The following is a 25761-nucleotide window of genomic DNA, read 5'->3' on the forward strand; positions in this document are numbered from 1 at the left end:
TGAGAAATGTGTGATATGGTCTGATACAGATTCTTTTAAACTGAAGCTGCTGATAATATTCTTACATCCCTAGGTTAGGACTACATTGTAAGAATCCACTTGAAGTTGAAGTGACTACTTTTCACAAGACTTAAGGAATAATGTTTTATTGAAATTACAAAACTGGGGAACAACGTCAAATCGAACCATTCTCTTCTACAAATGCCCTGGAAATGTTATTTTCAGATTTAAATATTGCTTATAAAAGTCACTGTTGCAACAACTCACCTCATCATCATAAAATGTGTCTGCAGTAACATAGGATACTTTTTAAAAACAAACTGAAAAGAATCCCACAGTTAAGGCAGAATGCTGTGGGACTGGTGGGCTCAGCAGCTGAATACAGTAGGTGTTTAAACAGGAACAATTATTACAACAGCTTATTTCCTAATGCCAGAAACAACAGTCATCCCAACAGAGAAGTAGTCCAGTCTTTCAAAAGGCAACCATGAGCTCAAACTGCTACAATGATAAATAAAATATAACTTTATTTGAACATGTATTATTGGCAGTTACCACCAGTTTAAATGCTTTATTTGCTTTAGTAGGATAGATAAAATTAAAATCAAACCATTTTCTTATTAAAATATGGAGGGAATTTAAAAGGTAGCATTTTCTCATTAGGGGTAGAAAAGGATTTTTTTTTCTCTTTGTGACAGAACAAAGTAAATGTGGTGCAAAGAGACTGTAGCTTTGGAAGAAACCCTTTGCTATTCAAGATGCTGTAGACCTAAAAGGGTTTTTACTTTGATTAATTTCTTAAAATATGTGGAGTGGGGAGAGAGAACTGGCTTCTGTCATTAGAGGAAGTAGGGGGTGGTTGTTCGGGGAGGTATGACGCGCTCGGAGTCAGGGACGGCGCGGAACAGCTTGGGCTCTCGTCTGTTGACGTCCTTGAAGACCATGATGGATGCGATGTTTCCGCAGCGATAGCAGTAGTTAGGCGCCGACCACACGGTCACCAGCTTCTCATCAAACATGAACTTGTAGCCTTCGTGAACCAGCTGATGTGCACGGCAGATGAGCTTCAGGTTGTTGATGTGCACAAACTAAAAGATACAAGCATTACTTTTATGCAACTGGTCTTACATGTGTTTTGATTGATTAGTTTCAAATTGCGATGCACAATGTTAGATTTTTTTGCCGATAACTGATATGACGATAAAACAGGACTCATCTGGCCAATAACCAATACTGATACATCAGTTTTTTAGTTTAATCAAGTCTTAATCACGTAGTTGATCAATAAGTCTCTCTGCAGTGGAACTGACATCATATTATATATGCATTCTCTTATTGTGATGGCCCACCAGCAGATGGAGACATGAAATACAATGCTTTTCAACATATGTAATATGCATTCATTGTGCTTAATAAAAAAAAGTATGTTGGCCAATTATACCTGCCGATACCGATGAGATGCCAATATTACCATGCATCCCTAGTTTCAGATGTTGACAACAAAACATACCTCATTAGTAACCTTGGAGCCGAACAGCCAACCTGCACCTCGTGGACTGATAGCCCAGGTGTCCACATCCTCTGGATCTGACCACACAAGATCGCAGAAGGCTCCCTTGTGGGGAATCTCCTGGTTGCGTTCGATGGTGCGGATCTGGTCCAGAGTCTTGATGTCTGGTGAAAGCCCACCATGGACACACAGGACCTGCTCATCTATCAACTGGGATTAGAGATTAAAAGATTCCATTAAAAATTAGATAGATCTGAAAACATCACAGTAAATATGACCCAAGTCATTAACTTGATCAGCTTTGATAATGTCTGACTCGACAAATTCACAATCAGTCACATTCCAAAGTGGAGGTTTGCAAACCTCCCTCCTGTCCTGGTAGTCATGGGTATTCGAATGGGCATTATAGCGCACACTTTCAGACACTCTCTCCTCAAAAACATTCATGATGTTGCACTTGTTTGCACGTATGTAAGACAACAGTATTTGGGTCACTGTGTTTCATTAGTAGTTCCACTTGTCCTCATTCACTTACCCTGAAGCCCTTGGTATTTCATAACAGCTCACATCTCACAGAGGCCACTTGGAGAGCGGGAGGAGAGTGGGTGGGGGAGCAGTGGGGGATTTAATTGGAACACACCTTCCCTTATTCATTTTCAGGCCAACAGATCGACCGCCAGTTGCAGAATTAGCGCTATACTGCCTTTCTTTTTTTACAAATCATCAGATACCCGCAGATTACTCTGTGAGGTGATGGTGTCTTTACCGGACAATTGCAATATCAGCAGGCACCTAGTAATTAGCTGCATCAGTTTCTAATGTAGAAAGTTCTGTTTGTGGTCTGTATTATCATAATTATTATTGCCAAGGGTTTATGACATCTTCCAAACAGCATTTTTTTTTTTTTTAAATTTATTAGTTTATTGATTTTCCAATTTGTCATCTTCTCCTTTTTTTGGTGTTGCAAGCAGAGTTTTACTTACATTACTGCCACCTAACCATAGATGTATCTTCTTGTATCAAATGCATAAACGCTGTGCACTGTGGGTGACAGATCTCTGGAGTGACTGTCGCTGTTCACTTGCCCCCTCAGCCCTCTGAGAGTCAATCCCACCAAGTTCTCTTCAGGTTTTCACACAATTGGAATGAAACTTATGATGGTGGCGTGGATTACCCCCAGGGCAAGTGCAGGGGGGATGTCAGTGAGTATTGAAATACAGAGTGTGATGTTCTGACAGATGGAAAAATTAGTGGAGGCAACCTTAAGATAAAGCAGTGGAAAGATTTGGATGGAGGAGGTTTCAGGCGCTGTTTGGTAGGGACTTAAGTTGAAACTTTACGCCCTCTAACAGTTCAAAACAGTTGTTTGAATACAAAATTTACACTTACTTACTTACTGAACTATCTACTACTGACTTAGCTGAGCTAAGAAATAAAAATGTAGCTTGTCACTTGCGAGCAAAGCCATACTGATCATTTAATCACAACAGAAGCATCTGAGAAGCATTTTGGGTTTCACACCCTAGATGGCGGCGGGCCAAGCGGAGCGCAGCAGCGGCAGTCGTTGAGGCAAAAACTCGGGCGTGGGNGTAAAGCCCTGTGAGGCAAATTGTGATTTGTGATATTGGGCTTTATAAATAAAATTGATTGAAATTGATTGATTCTTCTACCATGTAGCGAGCCACAAGCGACTCCAAGAAGGCCGGGTACTCCGCACTGCCGTTCGGTGCATAAGCACAAACAACAGTCAGAGACCTTCTTTTTGCGACCCACAGTCGCATCGAGATGACCCTCTCGTTCTCCAGGGAGAACCCCAACACGGCGGCGTTTAGCCGGGGGCTTGTGAGTATCCCCACTGTAGTGAAACCGGGGCTAACCGGTGCTTCCTCCTCAGGCTCCACTTCACTCAGCTGCCTGAGAGATCCGCTGCTTCTTCCCACTTTAACAAATAACAAACCAGGGCTCGGTTCTTCGGTTGGACCCAAACGGAGAGCTGGGGCTAGCTGGGAAGCTAGCAGAGGCTAACTGGCAGAGCTTCCCTCCGTCATGCTGCGCTAGCCGCTCCCAGCTAGCGGAAGCTAACTGGCTGTGCTTCCCTCCGGTCATGCTCCCAGCTAGCTCCGGTTTGTTATTCAGGTTAAAGTTGGAAGAAGCAGCGGATCTGTCAGGCAGCTGAGTGAAGTGGAGCCTGAGGAGGAAGCACCGGTTAGCCCCGGTTTCACTACAGTGGGGATACTCACAAGCCCCCGGCTAAACGCCGCCGTGTTGGGGTTCTCCCTGGAGAACGAGAGGGTCATCTTGATGCGAATGTGGGTCGCAAAGAGAAGGTCTCTGACTGTTGTTTGTGCTTATGCACCGAACGGCAGTGCTTCCTCCTCCGCAGATTCACTCGCTACAGGGGCAAGGGAATAAAACCAATCAGAGTGATCTCTTTCACCCACTAGCTCCGCCGCCAATTCAACATGCTCAATCGGCCGAAAAGCCGCCAACGCTGAAGGGCCGACGGCGTGGGACACACCGCAACAACTAGACCAACAGACNAGCTCCTCCACATCGAGAGGAGCCAGTTGAGGTGGTTCGGGCATTTGGCAAGGATGCCTTCCGGACGCCTCCCTTGGGAGGTGTTTCGGGCATGTCCACGGACGCCTCCCTTGGGAGGTGTTTCGGGCATGTCCAACCGGGAGGAGACCTCAGGGCCGCCCCAGAACACACTGGAGGGATTACATCACCCGGCTGGCCTGGGAACGCCTTGGGGTTCCCGCGGAAGAGCTGACGGAAGTGGCTGGGGAGAGGACTGTCTGGGCTTCTTTGCTGAGGCTGCTGCCCCCGCGACCCGGACCCGGATAAGCGGAGGACGAGGACGAGGACGAGGACGAGGACGACGACCCTAGATGGCAAAATAACCAGCAAAGATTAGTTTGTGGACTTTGTGAGAAGAAGCTGCCTCACCCTACAACCACTACAAATGTGAAGACTCGCCTGCTAATTTGCCACCCCAGTGAGACAAGGGAGGCACCAGAACGAGTGGAGCAACATCAACAGTAACAGCAAATGAATAAACGCATTGCATGGTACTTAAAATTTGTTAAAAGTGCCTTAACATCAGATGATAAAAAATTGGCAAACAAAAATATTCTGTTCTGATATCAGCTCGAGTGAAGGTGCACACTGTACCACAGCATACTGTTAATGACTGAAGGAGATCACTGACATGGCATAGCAGAGACTCTCTCTGTAAATAACTTTTCAGATTACCTACCACTGAATGATTATGGGAAGAGCCATATTACTGGATGGCTAACCACCAGGCATTGTGTAATCACTTTATTCTAATGGACACATTGACCTGTATTAGTTCTGGTGCTTATGCTGCTACCATAATTAACTGTGTTTTGTCTATGGGGCTCTTTTTTCGTGCTCCATACAACAGAGACCTACAATACTGCGATACAATACTTTTGTTCTTTGAATGTAAGTAAGAGCCAGAGTGCATACAGAAACCATAAAAACAGAGCTTTTAGAAAAAAAAAGTGCCAGGGTAGGATCCCCTGACAAAGGTTACAACTAAAATGCTCTTACAGCTATTAAATGCTTTAAAATATCTAATTTTTCTTTCAATAAAGATTGTCTCCAGAAACTACAATATGTCCAGAACTCTGCTGCTCGTCTTGTCACCCACTCCCACACCTGTGACCAAATCACCCCTATCCTTCATAACCTCCACTAGCTCCCCATCTCCAAGCATATTCACTTCAAACTTCTTATCATCACCTATAAAGCCCTTCCCAACCTGGCTCCCCTCTCCCTGTCCGAGCTCCCGCACTCAAGTCATCAGAGACTCTCCCTCACTCTCAACCTTCAAGCAATACCACAAAACACACCTCTTCAAAACTGCTAACAAACTATAGAAAACTGTTCTTTTTCTCACTCTCTGCATTGTTTCCCTTCTTGTGGATTATTCCATCTTTGTATTACTATTACTACTACTACTATTATTATTATTATTATTATTATTGTTGTTGTTGTTTTGTTGTTCTTTGTAATGTGCCTTTGAGTATCAAGAAAAGGGCTGTATCAATCCAATATATTATTATAATATTATTATTAAAAACTCCTTTAGAGTGACAACACAAATGCATGACTGAGGTAATGGTTATCGGTAATGTAAGGTGTGAGCACACAGGATTAACTGGGCTGAAAACCACTGGTGGTGTCCTTAAAGGTCTTTAAGGGTGCTTTCACACCTGCCCTGTTTGGTTCGGTTCAATCGAACTCAAATTTGTTTGCCTTCTTAGCATGGCTCATTTGGGCAGGTGAGAACACAGCAATCGCACTCAGGTGCACACCAAAACAAGCCAAATTTGGTGCAGTTCATTTGTGGTGAGAACATGTTACAACCTTGATCCAAACCAACTGCAGCAGAATTCCGCATTTTTTTAGATTAAACAAGCATGAGCATGTTACATTCCTGGGGGATTATTAATGTGCGCCTCCTCTTGTACTGCCTTAATATGCACATTCAGCACATCCAATGCCTCAAAACATTGTTTTCTAGTTGGAGCTGCAACTCGTTTTCAAACTGTATGGTTTGCCTAAAATGTACAATGCAAGCAATTTAGTACAGGATGGCCAGTGCTTAAATCAACCCCCATAGTAGTCCCTCCATTGTGACATTAGGAAGTGTTGCATTCATTTTGCAAGAGTGCTCTTCTTCAACGTTTTGTTTACTTCCTGGATTTTTCCCACATGGAAATTCTGACCAATCAAGAGCAGTTTTCTCGTGCAAGGCATTTGATCTGGGCCGCTTGTTAATGCTGCCATAAGAACACAAACCAACTTTAGGCAATTATGCAACTTTGTAACAAAATTAGTCCCTGATTCGGACCAAAGCAAGCAAAATCTGGGTCTGAAAGCACCTTAAATTGTATCTTCGATAGAGATTAAATCCATGTGTGCACATACTACCAACTAACAAACATTCAAATGTTATGTTACACTTCAAAAAAGCATAACAGGAAAATGTTACCATGTAACCAATGTGAGAGAATCATTAATGAACTTACAGCTGCCACTGTCAGCATGTCAAACACTTTTGTGCAATACCGCCAGGCATTGGCATTTCCATATTTTGTTTGGCACTCATCTGAAAAAAAAAAAGCAGAACATACATGGCAACATGGTTTGATGAGCTTGTGAAACATAATGTTTGCATATATAAACAGTACCAGTGATGCATGTATACCTACCATAAAAGCCGTACACTTGTGTTATTTGTCTGCTTTCATGGTTTCCACGTAGAAGTGTGATACGGTCCGGCCACTTTGCTTTTAAAGCTAGCAGATGTGTAAATGTCTCCAAGCTATAATATCCTCTGTCTACAAAGTCTCCCTGGAGGAAGGAAAAGAAGACGCCATAGATGACCAAAAAGAGTCTCCATTTATTCATCCAAAACAAAACAACTCAGTGTCTCTAAAAGACAGCACATCTTCATATTTGAACAGCCTGAGTGCAGAATAACTACAGTTACTTTCAATCAGTTTGCTGTTTGCCAATAAGCCCCTACTTAGTAAAGCAACATGTAAATCATTCAAAGCTTTTTCCAGCCTGTGTACATCCCTTACCTGATTTATCAGCTGGAGTTCAAGGCATAAGGAAAACTTCTGTGTGAAACAGTGCTATTAGAAATTTGTGGGTACACAAAAGTATGCACCAAAGTTGGCTGTGGTGGGGTCATGTTGTAAATGTAATTTTAAATGGATAAAATTGGTTGTTGCCCATCAGTCTACACTCAGTAATCCATAATAGAAATGCGAAAACATCCTTTTAGAAATTCTGTAAAATCAAAATCTGAAATCTCTCTAACTTACTTAAGTATTTAACCCCTTAATTCAGTACTTTACAGGCCTTTTGGCAGCAATTACAGCTTCAAGTCTTCTAGGATAAGTCTCTACAAGCTACACCTGGAGTTGGGAACTTTTTCCATTTCTGGCACATGGGATGGGAAGCATCCGTGAACTGTCATCTTCAGGTCTCTCCACGGATGTTCTGTGGTGTTTAAGTCTGTGCTACTCAAAGACAGTCAGAGACTTGTCCTGAACCACTTTGGTGTTGTCTTGGTTGTATGCTTCAGGTCATTGTTGTGTTGAAAGGTGAACCACCGCCCTAGTCTGAGGTCACATGTGCTGTAGAGCAGGGTTTCTTCAAGGACCTCTGTATTTGCCTGCATTCATCCTGTCCTCAACTCTGACCAGTCTCCCTGTCCCTATCGGTGAGAGGATTACACTGCAATCATCATGCTTCACTGTGGGAATGGTATTAGCCAGGTGATGAGCAGTACCTGATGTTTGCCAGTTCTGCCCACAGAGTTTAATTTTCATCACATCAGACCAGAGAATCTTTTTCTTCGTGCTCTCATGAGCCTTTAAATGCAGTTTGGCAAACTCCAAGCAGGCTTTTATACGCCTTTTACTAAAGAATGGCTTCCGTCAAGCCACTCTCATAAAGGCCTGATTGTTGAAGTGCTGCTAAGATGGTCATCCTTCCAGCAGGTTCTCCTATTTCTGCAGAGGACCTCCAAAACTCTCAGAGTGACCGCTGGGTTCTTGACCAAGTTTCCTCTTGCTGGGGTACTAAAAAAACAGTCTAGAAAAGTCCTGATGGATTTAAACTATGTCCAATTTACAATTATTGAGCTCAATGTGCTCCTGGAACACTCAAAGCTTTAGACATAGTTTTATACCATTGCCCTGATCCATGCCTCGCCACAATTTTATCGCAGAGGTGAGTTTTATGGCTTTGAAAACCAATGTTTAGGGTGGTTTTAGGACAGGTTGACACATGGCCATAGGCAGCATTGTTAAGCCAGGCAGGGGAAAGCCAAATTCTCCGAAAATGCGCAATCGTCACTATTTTGGTCTTAACCACTCTATTTCATCAAACAACCCAGGAATGGGGCTCAAAGTGCAAAATACCGGACTTCTCATTTAATCAAGTATCTGCTTAAAAGAGATTTCAGTTTTTGAGTTTTAATACAGAAATATTGTCATTATGGGTTGAGTGTAGATCAATGGGCAAAATGGCAATTTTTATCAAATTAGAATTACATCTTTAACACAATTAAGTGTGAAAAAGAGAAAGGGTCCAAATACTTTCAGAAGCCACTGTGTGTTGTGAAGTGATTGAATCAGCAACTTGCTATTAAAAAAAGAAAGGCTGTTTGGAGGAAAATTTATTTGCATTAAACAAATGAATGGTTCTTGATAAAAAAGAAAAAACACTGCACACTTTGTCTTACAACCACAGATGGTTCAGTATTTTTAGCCATCGACATGGCCCTAGGCATGGCAAGGCTGGTCTGATGTGGAGCCTGTCTGTCTGTTGGTCCACCACTTTGGTGGACCGACTGGATGGATTGCCATGATATTTTGTACAGATATCCATGGTCCCTACAAACTGAATCCTAATGGTTTGGTGACCCCCTGACTTTCCCTTCTGCACCACCTTGAGGTTAACATTTGTGATTTGGAATGAAAGACCTGAACAACTTATAGATGGATTGCCATTAAGTTTGGTTAAACATTCATGTTCCCCTCTGGATGAACTGAAATAATTTTGTTTATCAACACTTTAATTTGCCAGCACTTTGATTTATGATCTGTAAAACTAATGACATTCAGTCTCCACAGTAGTTTGAATTTACAGCATCCTGTAAATGCTAATGTTAACATGATAACACACTAAACTAACACGTAATATATAGTTCTGTGTTAAATCGACGCGTAGGTTACGGCGTAGGCTCCACGTCAATTTGGAGCCTATGCTGTAACCTACGCCGTAGTCTGACGTGCACCTCTCCAGAATTGTAACTATGCGCCGCGGTGACACAGACCTCCAGTCTGTCGCTGTATACTGACACCGTTTCCCTCAGTGGAAACGGAGCTTGTTTTTACTTTTATTTCACAGATAAGAAACAATAAATTGTGAAGACAGTAAGGCCTTCATTAAAATAGCATTTAAAGTCTTGTGTGTGATTTATCCTTCAGGGATTTATACTTAGGGATTTATCCTGGCTTCATATGAGAAGAGGAAACCTCTGCGCGTCACTAGGCAAATTTATACAATGTAAAATGCCATAGGCTGGAGCTAATAACTTTATCCTGTTATATTTGTTTAAAAAACGTGTCTTGTACGGGACAGTTGTTTTGTCAGTGAACTTTCTGAGTTGTAATGGAGCTAAACTGTGTGCCGTTACCTTTGTTAAATGTTGCTGTTGTCCCTGGTTTTATATGAGAAGAGGAAAAGATAGCTAGTTGCTAGGCTAATTTATACAATGTAAAATGCCATAGGCTTGTGCTAATAACATAAGCATGTTGTATTGGTGGGGAAAACGTGTCCAGATTAACACAAATGTTTGTCTGTGAGTGCTGTGAGTTGTAGTGAAGCCAATTTGTGTACTTGTGTTTGAAATTGTCTCTATTAAGCCATATTAATTGTGTGTTTTGGGTGTGTTTTGAATCAATTAAACTTTACAGCACTTCACAGAAACCTCCACCGCCAACTAGTGTTTTGTGGAGGTGTAACTGCAGAGTGACACAGACACACCACCGCAGAATTAAAAATGCTCACAACGGCATAGGCTACGTGCGTAAGGGTCTACGTACAACCATAGATCCCCTTTAAGATGGTGAACATGGTAAACATTAGCATTTGTTTTCCCTATTAATGGGTTTTTGGGGAGTTTTCACTTATCAGGGTCGAGGTTCTAAGGACAGAGATTGTCATCTGTTGTACAGATTGTAGCATCCCTTGAGGCAAATCTGTGATTTGTGGTATTGGGCTATATAAATAAACTAAGTAAAAAGTAAGGAAATTTGTGTTAGGTAGATTATTTCTTTGTTGTAACAATGCTTCTTGGCATTAAATCTTATATTACTGGAAAGCCTGTTTATTTCCCTTTTAAATGGTGCCACATTTGTAAGCAACATGCATTTGTGGGATGAGCAGCAGAGCTGAGTATGTGGGTTGCGCCCATGAAAAATTTGTCAAATCTCTCTGCCAATGCCAAACAGCTTTTTTTGCTGTTGACTCTTGTTTGGTGGATTGGATGATTGAAGTCTGAAGAAACAAGACATATTGGCAATTTAACAATTTATTCATTTAACGAACAGGAGCCTCAGTAGCGTGTGGAAGAACCATACATAGCCACAGCAGCCTGGCACCTCCTCCTCTTGCTGGTCACCAGTCTAGTCACACACTGCTGTGGGATGGCATCCCATTCTTCAACCAGCATTTGTCACAAGTCAGCCAACGTGGTTGTGTTGGTCACTCTGGCACGAACAGCATGCCCAAGTGTTCAATGGGGTTGAGGTCAGGACTGCTGGCAGGCCATTCCATCCTCTCCACTTCTAAATTCTGGAGGTAGTCTCTGATAAACCCCACTCTGTGGGGGCGAGCATTGTCATCTTGGAGGAAAGAGTTCGGTCCCAGACTGTGGAGATATTGGATTGCCACTGGTTGCAGAATATCATCTCGATATCTCTCTCTGCATTGAGATTGCCTCCAATGATGACAAGCCTCGTTTTTCCAGTGAGGGGGATGCCACCCCACACCATGACACTGCCTCCACCAAAATATGTTACTCTATTGGTGCAGCAATCAGCAAAGCGTTCTCCGCTTCTTCTCCACACTTTGACCCTATGATCCAACTGCCGTAGGCAGAATCTGGACTCATCGCTGAACATAACGTTCCTCCACATGTTCAGGTTCCAGTGCATGTGTTGCCGACACCAGCACAAATGGGCCTGATGGTGAAGGGCAGTCATGGCAGGCATCCTGGCAGACCTATGAGACCGGAGATTGGCTGTATGCAGTCTGTTTCAGATTGTCTGGGCAGAGAGCCGTCGGCCATATTGTCCTGCAAACCTTGACTGCAAATCTGTAAAAGACTGCCTACCGTTCCTAAGTGCTGACAGGATGAGGAAACGCTCTTCTTGGGACGCCCACTTCGTGGCCTGTCTCTGACATCCTCTGTTATATGGAACTTGGCCTTCAGTTTGCAGATGGTACTAGGGCTCACTCCAAATAATGCTGCAACTTGGTTTTGCGGAACACCAGCTTGAAGTTGCCCTATCACATGGGCCCTATCCAGATCAGTCAAACGTGGCAGACACCAACTGATGCCTGTAGCAGGGCCCATGCTCACAGGTGCTGACAAAAGCTCAAAACAAGAGGCAATAGCAACAGCAAAAAAAGCTATTTGGCATTGGCAGAGAAGATTTGGCAAATTTTCCATGGGCGCAACCCACATACTCAGCTCTGCTGCTTATGGCACCATTTAAAAAGGGAAATAAACCGACTTTCCAACGGTATAATATTTATTGCCAAGAAGCATTGTTACAACAAAGAAATAATCTACCAAACACAAATTTCCTTACTTTTTGTGCTTAATTTATATTGACCTGACCATCATGCAGGTGATTCTGTGATTGCAATATAATTTATGTGTAGTGTTCATGATATATATCCATTTATTACCTGACATGGCACTTTTCAAAAGGCAAGACATGATTCACTACATTTTTGACTCGCTACATTTTGGTAAATTGTAAATGGACTGCACTTGTATAGCGCCTTTCTAGTCTTACGACCACTCAGAGCGCTTTTACACTTTAACACTACCGAGTCACATTCACCCATTCACACACACATTCACACACTGGTGGCTGAGGCTATCATACAAGGTGCCACCTGCCACTCAGTAACCATTCACACGCTCACACAGACCGATGGAATAGCCATCAGGAGCAATTTGGGATTCAGTATCTTGCCCAAGGATGCTTTGACATGCAGATTGGAGGAGCCGAGGATCGAACCGCCGATCATCTGATTGGTGGGTGAGCTACAACATGCCTTTTTAAATCTACATGGAGGTTGATTGGCTCATTAAAAATAAACTTCTGCATTATAGTGTTATATTTAGTTCTGATGCAAATTAAGCCTAGTTCACATTACACGATTTTCACCCTGATTTTGCGTCGCGGAAACTATTGTAATCTTTTGAGTGTTCATACCTAGCAACGTGTGTTTCTGTAAGCGGGAGTCTCGCCAACTGCGTTACGACCTGTGTGTGCACACCACAAGATTTCTCTACTGAGCCCTCGTCGGCAGAGCCCCAGATAATGCGGTGACGTCACCAAACTTGGAGACGACACATCGTAAAGGCATGGATATTCTTCATTATCCTGGGTCCAAACACAACGCGCTCCCCATGATCCTGTGGACACTGCCATTGTTGTTGTTGCTTGCCGGTCGGCTTGTCAGTGTTGCCAGATCGTGGGAGAGAAACAAGCAACCAGGGCTGTGGAAACAAGCCCAAAAGAAGCGACTGCAGTCCGACATACTATCATGTGTTTAAATAACTTATTAGACGGATATAGAGGAAGGTGATGTTTAGAGAGCAAGCCCAAATAAGCAACTCCACTTAAGAAACAAGCCCAAAGTCGTGGCTAATAAGCGGACCTGGCAAGTGGCAACCCTGCGGCTTGTCCTCCTCACATTTCTTCCATCCTCCTGCGTGCTGACGTGGGATGTATCCCGCCTCTCATTGGCTGATGCTCTTTGTCAGTCGTGTCAGCCTTCTCCAGTTTTGTAGCATACCAGATATCCAGTCCCAGTCGCAAACGAGGGGGCGACTTGCTCGTAGACTTGTTCACACATGAGGACTCGTCGTGGCAGACTATCTGCCGACTCACCTCCGACCCAAGGTGGCTCTCAAGATCCTCTGCGACGTCAAAATCGCGGTGAAAATCGTGTAATGTGAACTAGGCTTTAGGTAAATAAAGAAAGCTTACTCACTTACCATGAAAATGTAATTTGTGTCTGGAACTTGGCCTCCAGTTCTGAAGAGCTCACAAAGATCATAAAACTAGACAAGAACATAAAAGAAAAAAAATATATTTTTGATGAATACAAAAAACTGACCATGATTGTTTAAAGGTGCCACAGTATCAGTTATATAATAAAAAAGAACAATCTCATTTTGCATTTAAATGAACAGTTATCCATGTGGACACATGTTGTATAGCACAAAAAGTTCACAAACTATTTGCTAAGGCTGGCAAAGAGTATGACTGGGGCAACTTATCGATAACAATGCTGTTAAATTCATAGATATTAGAACTTATCTTTTTTCCTGCTAATACATTCAGATTGTTCATGCCACCTATGACATTCATATGTGTACTATTTTCAATTTAAGCAACAATACTAGAAAATCTCTATCAGTAAATTCAATATTCAGGCTGGATTTTCAGTCATTTTGAAGGACAAACTAAAATTTAGTAAAAGCTGAGGTAAAGTTATCATCCCTGGAGGGGTTAAACAAGAAAAAGGAAGTCAGTTAGGCCTACCTGACCATGAATATCTCCACAAACAGTCACTGGAGTAGAGACTGGCTGAACATTTGATTCTTCAAGCAGTAAATCACAAACATAATCACATAATCTCTGAAAAAGTAAGACATAACAGTGGTTAATGGTCACAGTCACGATGTTACAAAACAGCTTCATGACAGCAGGACACTGCAAGTTTACTGGTCAACTATTTTAATCCATGATAAGAAATGAGAGGAGTGAAAACCAAATCAGATCCAGTCTAGCTTTTTCAATCTTAAACCTTGGACAATCCAGGTGACATGGAAATTGTGTTTCTGTTAAATAAAAGAACAGGTTCAAGGAAAGCTGATCAAGTATTGGCTCAAAAAAACCTGTGTACCTGAGGTTAAACTACATAAAGTTAGTTACGTAAAATTCCCTGCACAGTTCTTTACTGGGCTAAATTACCATATGACCAGCGTTACAGTGGGTTATGGGCTTAACAGGTGAAACAGGGCAAAAACAAGGAAGCATGCTGAGAATACCTTATGTAGATTGCAATCTAGTTTACAAGAGGCTAAGTGCTTTTCTTCCTAGTAAAGAATAATGTAACATTACAATGCTTGTAAAATGATGCTGCAATTAGTAATGTAGTATTGTGCCTTTTATTACAGATAAAAGACACAGGGAAGTATTACAAAAAAAATCAATGTATCATTGTCGACTACTAGATAAGATGTTAACAGACATGATCAGGTTGGAGAGAGGGATGAATAACATGATCAAATTTAGCTCTAAAGCCCTTTAGTAGCAGTGTGTATGTGTGTGTGTGTGTGTGTGTGTGTGTGTGTGTTTAGACAAAATCTAATTCAAATTGACATAAAACACACAAAGACACACAGAAAACAAAGCCAAGTGGTACAGGAAGAGGGGAAACATAACCAAGGTTAACAAGACTTCAATATAGGGTTGAGCAATATGAAGATATTATATCGTTATTGAGATATGAGACTATATATCATCTTTGGATCAACTTTGGATATTGTTGTATCATGTTATGGCATAACATGATATAACAATTAAAGGCTGCATTACTGTAAAGCGATGTAAATTTATCAACCCACCAGACTTTTTTATTTGGTTTAGCGCTTGCCTTAGCCCATTTAGTCGTTATATCCACATTAATGATGATTATTACTCAAAAATGTCATTGTGTTAATATTTTCTGAAAAAACAAACACAAACAAACAAACAATAGTTATCCCTACAACTCTGTCGCATCAGAGAGGGTATTTGGTCAGTATTGTTATGTTTGATTTAGTCTCCCAGTCCCAGCATTAATGAACTGCTTTTGAGGACATTTAAAAATATTGAGATATTTATTGTGTATCGAGATATAGCCAAAAATATTGATACAATTTTCAGGACTTATCACCCAGCCCTACTTCAATCAACTAAATCACAGCACCAACTTCAGTCAAAGGTGCTCCAACATTAAGCCTTTTGAGGTCACAAAGGCTGCATATAATAGCACAGTCCTCATAGCTGTAGAGGTCTCTTAAGATTTAATGGTATCCATATAGTGACTGTGTTATACAGGAAAGAATGGTTTAGAACCACTACAAAACATTTCCTACGTTTTCCACTTTAAGATACACACCCCTAAAACAAAAAGAAATCCGGGAATGACATGTTTCGATGAACATTAGAATGCCTGACTAAAATTTCTTTGTATGAGGAGAAATTCAAGATTAATGTTTACGTTTCGTCTGATTTTTTTTTTTTTTTTTAACAAAATGTTTATATCTCTTAAGCAGAAATTTTACTGAGTAGAGCCTGTGAATTAATTTCAAATTAAAATTTCTCACTTTATTAGTAAGAAAAGACTTGAGAGGCAAGGACCACATACTTAACCCAAGGCACGTTCTCTATTATAACATTCCAAAATGGTATAAATGTGAGGAATTCTGACAATGCCTTTTTAGAGCACCTGGTTGCTGATGTAGACTGCTGATGAAACTTGATGACGATAGGCTAACGTTACCGTTTGGTTTAAACTGCCGTGGTTCCCATGTTTCGCACCAATCTTAACGTTTAGCTAGTAACTAAGCTAACATTAAGCATTAACGTTACATCTTCCTCTTTGATACGCCTGTCCTTATTTTCATCGGCGTCTGATAACGCGATGATCGCTATGACGCTATGATCGGTAACGCTGATAAAATGTACATTAAACAACAACAAGCCCAACAGCTAACAGTTCAATTATTAGCCTCGCTTGCTGAACAAACATCGTCTGGTCACGCCGTTTGCTTCCACTGATATTAACAAACGGTAGTCAATGTTAATATGATCTACTTAAACTCACCTTTAGATCATTTTCCGGTAGATACTTGCAGTGTCTCGCTATTTCTACGTACTTATCAAGGTCTAAAGGCGCCATTACCAAAACGCTTAAAACCACAAGAGTGCTAATGTAGTTAGCCGGCTAACAACTTCCTTTTCTTCTTCCTCTTCACCGCTCCTTCATTTTCAACTTTTGTCACCGGTATCAAGTCCACTTAAACTATGCTGATCACATCCTGTGTAGACCGTCAAAATAAAAATCTTTACCAACGTAACAGTCTTGCAGTAATAAATAACACCGAAACTAAATGTATTATGGTAAATAAGAAATTTTTAGTTTATTTTACAGAACTTTTTCCATTTTGAAAGCATTTAAAGAAAATGCTAGTAGCTGTTTTTAAACCTTTATTTTGAAAGTAGCATTAAAGTGGCATTATTTGAGTCAACTTGACGCTTTCCTCTGTGGCATTCAATGTGCAGAGCAAATGCAACAGCGACCCCTGTTGATACAATGACAATGTCTCACAAAAGAAGCCTCTGAAACTGGGTATTTTTGTCTCTATATTCAATTTGTTGATTAGGCTGTTGTTTTTTCTACATAGATACGTCATTTTGTATGGCGTACACAGGCTTCTGCATTTTATTGCACATAAATGAGGCATTTCACAAGCAGTCGTGACAGCAGAGGGCAAACTCGGGGCAGAGAGCACAGGACAGGACGCTATTGCCACCAAGTGGTCGTGAAGAAAAGTATCTTTCACTGACAGCAAAACAAAACAAAACAAAACAAAACAAGACAAAATGCAGACGTGTGGATTGTTTAGCCCTTTGGACACACCAAAGTGATCTAAGGAACACCACCTCCCAATGCCTCAGCTGTTCCAAATATTCTTTCCCATTATTATAGATGGACTATTGAATAGGTCTACTGGGCACAGGTCCAGGGGCCCAAAGTGTCAGGGGTCCCCTTGGCTTTCACTTGCGAAATGTCACACAAATTAACATGAACCAACCAGGAAGTGAATCAAAATGACCACAAAGAAATATAAAATGACTTCAAAGAATCAAAAAGTGGCACAAAACGACTACAAACAGCTGCAAAGAGAAACAAAGAGACTCACAACTAATACAAATAGGTGCAAAACAACCACAAGAAAATGAAAATTACTACAAAGAGAAACAAAGCAGCTTAAAAGAGATTTAAAATGACTACAAAGAGATTCAAATACAAACAGACAGAGAGAAAGCCACTACAAACACACTCAAAATTACTACAAACAGCTGCAAAACAGCTGCAAAGAGACTCACAATCTCTGCAAAAAGGTGCAAAACAACAACAAAACCACACAGAATGACACACGAAGCAACTCCCAAGAGGTTGAAAATGATTATAAAAAAATGCAAAGCAGCTGCAAAGAGACACAAAGAGACGAATACAAAGGTGCAATACAACCTCACAAAGACTACTACAGAGAGACACAAAGCAACCACAAAGTTTTAAAATGACTACAAAGAATTGCAAAACAGTGGCAAAGAGACACAGAGACCCATGATGACTGCAAAAGGTGCAAAACGACCATGAAAAGACATAAAATGACTACAGACAGACTCAAAATGTCCACAAAGAGATGCAAAATAAAAGCTATGAAGATACACAAAGAGACTCATAACCTCTACAGAAAGGTGCAATACAACCACAAAATGACACAGAATGACTACAAAGAGATTAAAAATGACTACAAGGAGATACAAAGCTGCAAAGAGACAGAGACCCATGATGACTGCAAAATGTGCAAAACAACCATGAAAAGACATAAAATGGCTATAGAGAGACATAAAGCAACAACAAAGAGATTCAAAATGACTATACAAAGATTCAAAATGACCACAAAGAGTTCAAGTTCAAGTTTGTAGAAATACTTTCTGCCCTGGCTCTCTTTTAGCCCTTAAAACCTATAAATAATACAGTAAATAAAATACAAACCCTGAGAATGAAACAATAGCAACATATAACAGCAGCATATAATAAACAATACTAATAATAAAGAATCCACAGCATATGCAGTCTTGCACTGTTCAGTAGTCCGACTGCTTGGGGGTAAAAACTATCTCTGAGGTGGGAGGTCTGAGCTCTGATGCTCTGCAAAAGCTTTCCTGAGGGAAGATGGAGACGGCTGTGTGCTGGGTGACTAGTGCCCTTAAAAATATTAAGTGCTTTCTTCCTACAGCAGGTGGTATACATTTCCTATATCTGAGGTAATTTTGCTCCTATTACTTTTGACGCTATTTTCACTACCCTCAGGTGTTTATGATCCTGTGCTGTGATGTTGCCAAACCATACCAGTATGCATCCAGTCAAGAGACACAAAATGACCACAAAGAGGCAGTAAGCAACTACCAATACACTCAAAATGACTACAAGGAGATGGAAAGCAATTACAAACACACTCAAAATGACTACAAAGAGATGCAAAGCAACTACAAAGAAACAAAAAGCAACCACTAAGAGACTAAAAATGACCACAAAGAGACACAAAATGATTTGACTCTGCTGTGAGGGTCCTAAGGACAGAGGGATGTTGTATGCCGTAAAGCCCTCTGAGGCAAATTGTTATTTGTGATATTGGGCTTTATAAATAAAATTGATTGATTGATTGATTGATTGATTGATTGATTGATTGATTGATTGATTGATTGATTGACTTCAAAGAGACAAAGAGCAACTGCAGGGACTCATAATGCCTTCACAGACAGGCAAAGATACTACAAGAACACTCAAAATGACTACAAAAAGGGGCAAAACAACCAACACACAGAAAAATTACAGACACAAAACCATAGAGAGATGCGTCATGAAAAAGATGCAAAACATAAAAAAGAGGCTAAACAGCTATAAAATCTGTGTCTTGCTCTTATTGTATTTTTATTTTTGTTATTTTTATTTCTATCTTATTATTTCAGATATTTTTTGGGCATTTTTGCCTTCATAGATAGGACAGCTAAGCATGAAGATTGGGGGGGGGGGGGGCTCAGGCTGCTGCAGCAACAGCCTCCGACGCCCCATTATTTTATTCTATTTACTTATATTTACATACATCTTGTTTTATAATCTCATTCTAACTTTCTTCTAATTCTATTTCTTACATTGGAGTGACTGTAACATATCACAATTTCCCCTTGTGGATCAGTAAAGTATTTCTGATTCTGATTCAGTGGAGGATAGGTGATGGGGCCTTCTTCATGTTTTCTGCCCAGGGGCCCATTGTTTCAAATCTGCCCATACTCATGTATGTTATAGCAGTGGACAAAGTATTAGAAACACCTTTCAATATAACACAAGCCAATACAAACCACTCCAAGCTGTCACTACTGACAGCTTATTTATTTTATTAAGTTGATTTAATCACTTCTAATACACACAGTCAACAAACTGGTGTTGGGCTAATATGTGTACAAGTGTAGGTGTTAAACTGGTAATTGGTAATTCAGTACAACTGCATAGGTGTCCCAGTTCATAGAAACGTGCTCACCATGAATCTTGTGTCTGTAAATCTTTAAGGCTCAGATGTGGCTGGTGCCAACTAAACCTGTCATCATGCTTCAACACCACCCAGTAATTAGACACTCCGTCAGAGGAGTTTCCAAACTCAGATGTCCAACTGTCAGCCCTTGATGCAGTGCATGATGAATTGTTTCTGTTAGCCATCATGAATCTGCATTCACCAGGCAGACATTTCCACTCTCGTCTATCTTAAATTGTCTCACACAAAGAACCTGCACTGTGTTGCCCTCCAGACAGTGCAGCAGCTGGTCTGATTTTACTGCCCCTGCGAACATAAAGCTAGACAGAGACAAGCAGACATGTTAAAGACAGATGAGCAACGTGTTTGACATATCACAAGGGGAAACCTCAACAGAAGACAGAGAATCAGTTGTTCCATACAAAAGCTGTGGTTAACCTGTGGAGTAGAGTCACAGTAGAGAGAAGTCAGTTTGATTAGCAGATGGTTCTCTGTTTGATGAGTAGACTAACATACTGTGGAAGTCTGAGGCGGAAACGGAGACTTCCACCTGTGTTTGTCTACAAAGCTTCTGCTTGATGAAGGTTGACAGCAGAGGTGTTTGAACACAATTAAATTGAATCACTCTCTCCATGTCAGCAACAAACCAAACTGTTATGGTCTGAGAAAAAAATAAAACATTCTATAAAGATATGCCCTGCTGTAACAAAAATCATCTTTACACTCAGACTGAAATCATTTTCAGTCATTTTTCAAACCAACTACATTAATATGCAATCACAGAGACATTAGAAAGTTAATTTACACTTTATACTTTTTGTTTTCCAACACACCTGAACTTGAGCTTACCTGACTTAGTAGTCACTATTATACTCCTTTTGTACTTCAGTTTTTTTTCTTTTTTTGTCGAATATGATTGATATATTTTAATGGGGAAAATTTGAAGATAAAAAGGTTGGGGGAATGTAGGGGGATGAATGGATAGGGCAGCTTGGAGGATGAGCGGAGTGGCAGAGGAGGTCAAGGAAGAAGGAGACAATGAATAATCCATCAATCTATCTATCATCTTCCACTTTTCCAGGGCAGCTACGCAAGGCATTTCAAACTTCCCTCTCCCAGGGATTTCCAGCTCCTCCTAGGGGACCCCGAGGTGTTCCCAGGCCAGATGAGATATATGGTCCCTCCAGCAAATTCTGGGTCAAACTCGGGTTGTCCCAATAGTTGGAAGTGCCTGAAAACCTCTCAATGGAGGCACCCAAGAGGCATCCTGATCAGATGCCCGAACCACCTCAACTAGATCCTTTTGATGTGAAGGAGCTCTTTGTGGGTGTCCAAGCTCCTCACTCTATCTGTAAGTCTAAGCCCAGCCACCCTACAATGGGGAACTCATTTTGGCTGCTTGCATCCATGATCTGACTCTTCTACACTACTCTTGGCAAGGCAAACCAAGGCAGCTTTATTTGTATAGCACATTTCATACACCAGGGCAATTCAAAATGCTTGACAGAGCAATAAAATATAGAACATAATAAAGGATACAGATTTACAATAAAATATAAAGAGAGAAAAAGGTATAAAAAGGTAAAATTAATTACCAAATGATTTACAATTTAAAAATCACCATTAGAAATAGCAATAGTGCAGACAAGAGGTGCAAAGATAAAAAGGTTATTGGGGTTTGTTAAACATCATCTGGGAGGTTATTCCAGGTTTGTTCCGCATGATAACAAAACACTGCTTCATCATGTTTTGTTCATGTTTTGTTTTGCTCTGCTTCAGGAGAGGCTCAATGACTGCAGTTTTCAAAGCATCTGAAAAAGAGAGATTGGAGGGAGACATGACAGAGTAAAATGTTTTATCACACTGCTCAGTACGGAGGCTGGTGGGTAAAACATCAAGGCAGCAAGTGGAGAAACTGAGACTGGGGGCAGTTTCTTCCAGTGTGTTTTGTCATTGATGGACTTAAATGCTGTCATACTTAACCAATTACCTTGGGAAGAATGCAGTAGGCTAATGGTAATTTTTCCTTTGCATTGAGGAGTTAATCGCACATCTGATATCATCAACCTTGTTATTAAAAAAAGTAAAACTCATTACATTTGCTTCTGGAGATATTGGAACTGGAGGGTAGGTCAATCTGTCTACAGTAGTAAAAACACTTGTTACTGCTTTTGTTGATGATCTCAGAGAAAAATGTCTGCCTTACACTTCTCAGGATCAGATTGTAAATGCCTTTTTTTTTTTATAGATTTCAAAGTGAATGTGGAGCCTTGATTACACCATGTTTGTTCTGCTTTCCAGCACTCCCTTTTCTGGACCCTTACAGAATGAGTGTTCTTCTATGGTGCCTTTTGCTTATTACTGATTAATTTCACCGTAACAGGAGCAATAGCATCAATCACATTTGCAGTTTTAGAAGTGTAGAAATTAAAACAGATCATCAACATGATTTAAAATAGTGGCATATTCTATGAAAAGTGTTTTGGTGTTTCTCATCTTTTTTTTTTTTTTTTTTTTTTTTTTACATTTGCTGATCCATGGACAAATTTGGGGGTCACTGACAGATCAGAATATACCCAGAAATGAGCAACATCAAGCACAGTGACATTTGAAATGTTAACACCTTTCGTAATGACAAGATCTAGAGTGTGTCCTCTATTATGGGTTGGCTCTCTCACATGTTGAAAGAGATCAGATGTGTTAAGTGTGGGAGAAAGTTATGTGGCATTTTTCTCACAGACATTATCCATGTGGACATTAAAATCACCCGTAATGACAACACAGTCAAATTCAGCACAAATAATTGAAAGCATCTCAGTAAAATCATCAAGAACATTTGGAGAGTATTTAGGTGGCCTGTAAATCACTATATACAGTATATGATATATGGTAAGAACTTAATTTCTGTTTTAGATGGCACATATTCAAAAGATGAGAATTCACCAAAGGATAGCTTCTTACAAAGAAATCTATCTCTGAAAAAGGCATTTACAACACCTCCTTTTTTGTTCTGTCCAAAGCTCATGGCCATGGGTGAGGGTCAAAACATAGATGGACCTGTAAATTGAGAGCTCCCCCCTCCAACTCAGCTCCTTCTGCACCAAAATGGACCTGCAAAGACCTGCAGCACTGCTGATGGTGCTCCCATCTGCCAGAAGGATAAGGGAGGCCAAATTTTCTGAATGACTCAGGAGAATCCCCTATTAACTCTTCCAGTTGATTTGAAGCAGTGGACCATTCTGAAGCATCAAAGGGCTATTTTCCACATACAGGGCTTCTTTGGTTTCTGTCTTATCTCTCCCATATGATAGTCCAGGTCAATCATCCAGTCCACCATGGCCCTCTCCTCCTCATTTTCCAACTCTTTGACTTTACAACCTATTATTGTAATACGGCATATTTCTGTATTTCTACAGTATATAGTAATATACTGGCAGCACAGATGCCAGCAAAATAATGTAATTTTACAGTATCCATACTGTTCAATGTTTTCACAGTCTATTACCGTAAAAATTAAATGAAGCATATACCTGTGATTATTTGGATATACAGCAACATTCTGTTTAGGGTGTTACTTAAAATCCTAACAGTTTACTGTAGACAGGCACAGTTGATATTACAATAACTTAATTTAGCAGTTTAAATATTATCTAAAATATCAATCTTCAATGCAATTAACATAAGAACTTCATTATTCTGTGGGCTACAGACATCTGCCTAACATATGTATTTCTATAAATATTATGTGTAATAAGCAATAAAAACTTAAAAGAGATCAAAATTAATACGTTTATTTAAAAAGGCAGTGACAACATGAATTCCGCTACCGTCCTGTTGGACAACCCAGAGAAATGAGCCCATGAGATTTTGAGACGCAAACAAAAACAGTCAAATTTTGTCTGCTCTGAAATATGGTAGTGAACTAAAATTCTGAAATTTGGCTTGTCAGAGACTTCCCCTAACTCTTACCATACATGACAACACCTGAAGTTAGAGCCTCATGGATACTTGATTTTTTTGGGCAGTTGCTGAAAGTAAAAAAAATCCATTGTCAATATGTCAATATATATCAGCCAGAATGTTGTTCCTCAGATGCAGAACGTTACCAAAAGAAATCAACAAAAAACGCCCAAAAATATAGGCTCATTGTTTGAGCTATTCAAATCTTCATCTCACTGATAAATTACATTAAAACCAGCCTGATAGCCTGATGAGCATCAGTTTGGAATCAAACATTCTTGGAGATATAAAAAAGATACTGCAAAGAAAATAAGACTTTAATTACTGTCTACCTCTGCAGATGCAAGACCTGATCGATGTTGATGAGGTAGGACTTGTTGATGTGTAGCACATGTCCTCCGAACTGTGTGTCCTCCTCCGGAAAAACTGCTTTCCAAACTGCTTTCCAGTTTCTGGTGTCCTTCAGGAGTTGATGGTAAATTATTTCTGTCTACTTTTCTAAAAGTAAAATTGACTGTAAAACCAAAAGCCTATTTTAGAACGAAAAGACTAATATTTTATCAAACTTCTGACTGTGCTCCAAATTCTCCATACAACACCCAGTTTCCAAAAAATACTGCGGTGTCCTGTCATTTAAAACAACAGTATACTGTTTAGGTCCTCCATCCTGTTGCTTTAAGTGGAGCAGCCCATAATGCATTGCTATTTACAGTGCCAAACTGTTTTACACCAGTACAGTATTTTAGTGTTAGAGATTGGCTGTAAATTAACACTAATTGCTTATAGTTTGTGTGCATTTGTAAAACGGGTCTATTTCAGAAAATGAGGCATCATTTCCATTTCACAGGTCTTTAATTTTTTGATTTGGTGTGCTTTTTTTCTGCTAATGAGTTGCTGATCATGTGCTGTCTGGTGGTAGCGGGGAGAGCAACCTGCTTTTGGGGGTCAAGCTCAAGGTGCCCTTTCATATCATTATAGTTCGTGCTCACCTGGTGGATTTTTCCCAAATAAAGTTGTTTCATCACACAAACTAGCTGACGCATGAGCAGCCGGTTACCAGGTAGTATTTTAGTGTGGGAGTAATGGTTGGTGTCTGTGTCTCTTTGCAGAATATAATGAAGCTGCCACTTACAGTGTGCTGTGTAAGCCATTCTTAATGAGAACTTAATGACAACAGGAGCCAAACAGCAAATTTTTGCCCAAGGATCCCTCAAAAGGTTAATCTGGCCATGTTCAGAGGAGGCAACAGCTAGTTTTAGGCTGCTGAAGTTTATCAGTCTACCAGAGGGGGCTGGGTTATACGTGCATGAATGATTTAAGATTAGCATGAGAGCAGTTGTTTGCTTGTGAGTTAATGCAGTAGTTAACATATTAGTGTCTGCCAATTGGTGTGCATGTTGTCCTGCCCCCACACAATAAAGGATTCTGAGGGGAAAATTGATGAAATATTCCTAAATGCAACTATTTAGGCTGCAATCAAAACCGCACAGTTAAACCACATTACATCTGACCAGTAACATTATGGGAGAAATGTCAATATTATAAAATATTGGATAAGCTACATAGCCTAATGGATAATAACACCTCACTATCACAGGGGCGTCTTGTGAAGTTGAAGTTGTTACTTTAATTCTGTAGTTGATATGATTTAATTAAAGTTGCTATATTCATTATTTATTAAGAAACTATTTACAGAACAGCCTCAGAATTGAGCTTCAGAACACTGATTGAACACAGCTACCCAAATGAGGATTTTCCTTCATCATGTGTATGGATATTGACATATTTTATTTGGATCATACCAGTACAAGTAAAAAGTACATTAATCATAACAAAGAGGAGTTGTGCATAACAACCTCATAAAAATTAAAACCTCTTCTGTGACAGAAAGACAAAACAGGAGAATTAAATGCGGACTGTTAAATATCAGGTCTCTATCGTCTAAAGCAGTGTTAGTAAACGAATTAAATCAGATAAAGTTATTATTGTAGGCGATTTTAACATTCATGTCGACGTTGATAATGACTCCCTGGCTACCGCGTTTATCTACTCC

The 25761-nt window shown here is 40.3% G+C and overlaps 1 protein-coding gene and 1 long non-coding RNA gene across 2 annotated transcripts in view; one reads left to right on the top strand and one right to left on the bottom strand.

The window, feature by feature from the left end:
- Nucleotides 1-25761, top strand: part of LOC126395185 (uncharacterized) — a 523086-nt gene that overhangs the window by 494288 nt on the left and 3037 nt on the right. The window lies entirely within an intron of this gene.
- On the bottom strand, nucleotides 131-16413 carry ppp6c (protein phosphatase 6, catalytic subunit). Its single transcript, XM_050052422.1, has 7 exons — nucleotides 16250-16413; nucleotides 13918-14013; nucleotides 13368-13433; nucleotides 6757-6898; nucleotides 6574-6653; nucleotides 1511-1720; nucleotides 131-1088 (listed from the first exon to the last, which is right to left on the bottom strand). The coding sequence occupies exons 1-7, from the start codon at nucleotides 16322-16324 to the stop codon at nucleotides 840-842; spliced, it is 918 nt and encodes a 305-aa protein (XP_049908379.1). The 5' UTR covers nucleotides 16325-16413; the 3' UTR covers nucleotides 131-839.

This window comes from Epinephelus moara, chromosome 9, assembly GCF_006386435.1.
Source record: "Epinephelus moara isolate mb chromosome 9, YSFRI_EMoa_1.0, whole genome shotgun sequence".
Taxonomy (NCBI): domain Eukaryota; kingdom Metazoa; phylum Chordata; class Actinopteri; order Perciformes; family Serranidae; genus Epinephelus; species Epinephelus moara.